Source organism: Frieseomelitta varia, unplaced genomic scaffold, assembly GCF_011392965.1.
Source record: "Frieseomelitta varia isolate USP_RPSP 00005682 unplaced genomic scaffold, Fvar_1.2 scaffold_588, whole genome shotgun sequence".
Taxonomy (NCBI): Eukaryota; Metazoa; Arthropoda; class Insecta; order Hymenoptera; family Apidae; genus Frieseomelitta; species Frieseomelitta varia.
Window position 1 is genome coordinate 28,745 of NW_025110354.1, and position 2,335 is coordinate 31,079.

The window sequence follows — 2,335 nt, forward strand, 5'->3', positions numbered from 1 at the left end:
TTTTTTAGGGGGAACGTTCGTCAAATTGCACGTCGATCTGTGAAATTTCCAAGAGCAAAAAACAAATTAGCCACAGTTGAGAAAATGAATGATTTCAATTAGCGTTGACTAGCGAAACGCAGCGTTGACACGCTCTGCTATACAATTTCTCTTATTACAGGGGGGAGGGGGGAGGGGGTAGCTGAAAGTCTCGTCGAGGAGCTGGATAATCGAGTCTACGATAGATAGAGTTGTGGTGAGTGGGACGGGGGGACGGAGGAGAACGAAATGGATTTAATCGATGAACCGAATCGAATTAAGGGCGAGAGTGGCGCGGTGGCGATGATGCGAGAAGTCGAATGTTAAATAGGAGCAGACAAAGGCGTAGAAGCAGATTAAAGGAAGAAAAGACACGCTTCGTTTCCAGTGTTGGCGCTCTCAGAGCACCGTGGCGCTGTAAGATGCAGAATTAGAAAGTTGTTTTAGCTAAAGGACAGAAAAAGAGATCAGAACCACAGAGAATCAAAGTTGAACGCGCGTTCTCAGTTCCCGAACAGACACGGCGGAAATACACTTGCACGGTCGTAGCATGTAAAAAAAGAAAAAAAAAAAAAGAGAAAAAGAAAAAAATGAAAAAAAGCTGCTTCTCTTTCGCCGCGATTTTCCTTCTTTTCTCGTATTTACGTCGGAAATGTCGGGGTCGCGCGATTCAACGATTCGATTGCACGTATCTTGTCCGAAGATCAACGGAACTCGAGCTGTTAAAGAACACGCGCAACGTTTCTCCCAGGGATATTGAAATAAATCAACGACGAATTTACACAAATCGCGTATCTTGTGAAAGAACAAATACCATCGAACGATACGTGTCAAAGTGTATCCTACTTCGACGTTCGAATCCCGTCAACCCGTGAAGAAGAAGTGTATACGATAACTACATCCTGTCCTCTCTTTGAAGCAAACAAGAATATTAAAAAAAAAAAAAAATATATATAGAAAAAGAGTTCTCCAACCATTTTTTCCTCGAAATCTAGTAAACTAAGAAAAAAAAAAAAAAATTTGTTCGTTCGTTCTTTTTGATTTTTTTTTTTTTTTTTTTTTTTTTTTTTATTCTTTCCACATTTCGTTATTTCCTTTCGTTTCTTCGTTTCACTTTGCTCTCGCCTTTCTTTTCTTTTTTTGCTTTCAATATTCTCATTTTTTTCGACAAGAAAATTCACTTTCTTTTTTTTTTTTACTCTCTTTTTTCTGTTGTTTGTTTTATTGCTGAGGGAACTGCTTACCGCCTTGATGGTCTAACATCGTCAGAGTGTTCGCTGCGACCTCCTCGCTCTACGACAGGGTCGAAGGGCCCACACGTTAACGGAAATGAAAGATCGTTCAGTGATGCGCGTGAACAACTGCGAAATTAAGTCAGAGACAAACAAGCAAACCGCGGGCACGTCTTGCCACAGTTATGGCATCACACGTTCGTTCTCAATTTCTCATCATTCGCTTCAGAGACACGACCAAACGACGATGATCTCAAAACTCGAAACTGCGTCTCGATCCAGAGTGCTCATCGATTCACTTTCTCGCCCGCGTTCGCGCGAGTCGTGTGACAAAACGTGCCAGGTTGTAATAAAAATAAAAATTGTCATATTTATCTACGGAAAGAAAAAAGGTTTTCCCCGCTCAAGATGTACGTCCGTGGGGACGATAAATCGGGTGCGAGGAGAGATGGTATGCACGTCTCCGGTTCTCCCGATTCCTCGAGTCGTCGATTACAGAGATATTGTACGTGATTCCTCATGGACAGACACCTTGAGCGCGATGGGATGAGTATCGGAAACATAAGAGTGTGAGAATACAATGATAACGACGAAAAAGATAAAGGGAGTGATGGCGATGGCGCGAATGAAAGAGCGACGCGATGAAATGGCGACGTGATGAGATCGTAGCTAGATCAGAGCGAAAACAAGTGGGGAGCCGAGAGTTACGCTAGTGCTAGAACAAACGGTTTACATGAACTTCTGCGTCGGACTTCCACACGGCGACGTCGACGTGACAATTACACAGCACGTCTCTGCTTGCACCATGCGCATCGCATTTGCTTATCACACTTGTAACTATAAATTGCGATGTAAAAGGTGATTCGCAACACTGTTACTCGTATTTCGGCAGCTTCGAAGATGAGAACGTAGCGGAGAGACCTACATATATATATACATACATACATACATACATACGTACGTACGTGCGAGAGAATCTACACGTATTGCAGTGCGAATTACCGGACTGAGAGGAAACACTATTTGTAACACGTTGCAACGAGAGGCAGTCTCGTCGCTTTTCTTTCTTTTTTTTTTTTTTTTTT

The 2,335-nt window shown here is 42.6% G+C and overlaps 1 protein-coding gene across 5 annotated transcripts in view; it reads right to left on the reverse strand.

Moving 5' to 3' along the window:
• Positions 1-2,335, reverse strand: part of LOC122534370 (synaptosomal-associated protein 25) — a 29,118-nt gene that overhangs the window by 10,208 nt on the left and 16,575 nt on the right. Inside the window, exon 4 of one of the 5 annotated variants that reach the window (XM_043664933.1) lies at positions 1,263-1,311. The exons of the other annotated variants lie outside the window; for them this stretch is intronic. Within the exon in view, the coding sequence (XP_043520868.1) occupies positions 1,263-1,311 (49 nt within the window). The remainder of the gene's footprint in view (positions 1-1,262; positions 1,312-2,335) is intronic. 5 annotated transcript variants of the gene reach the window in all.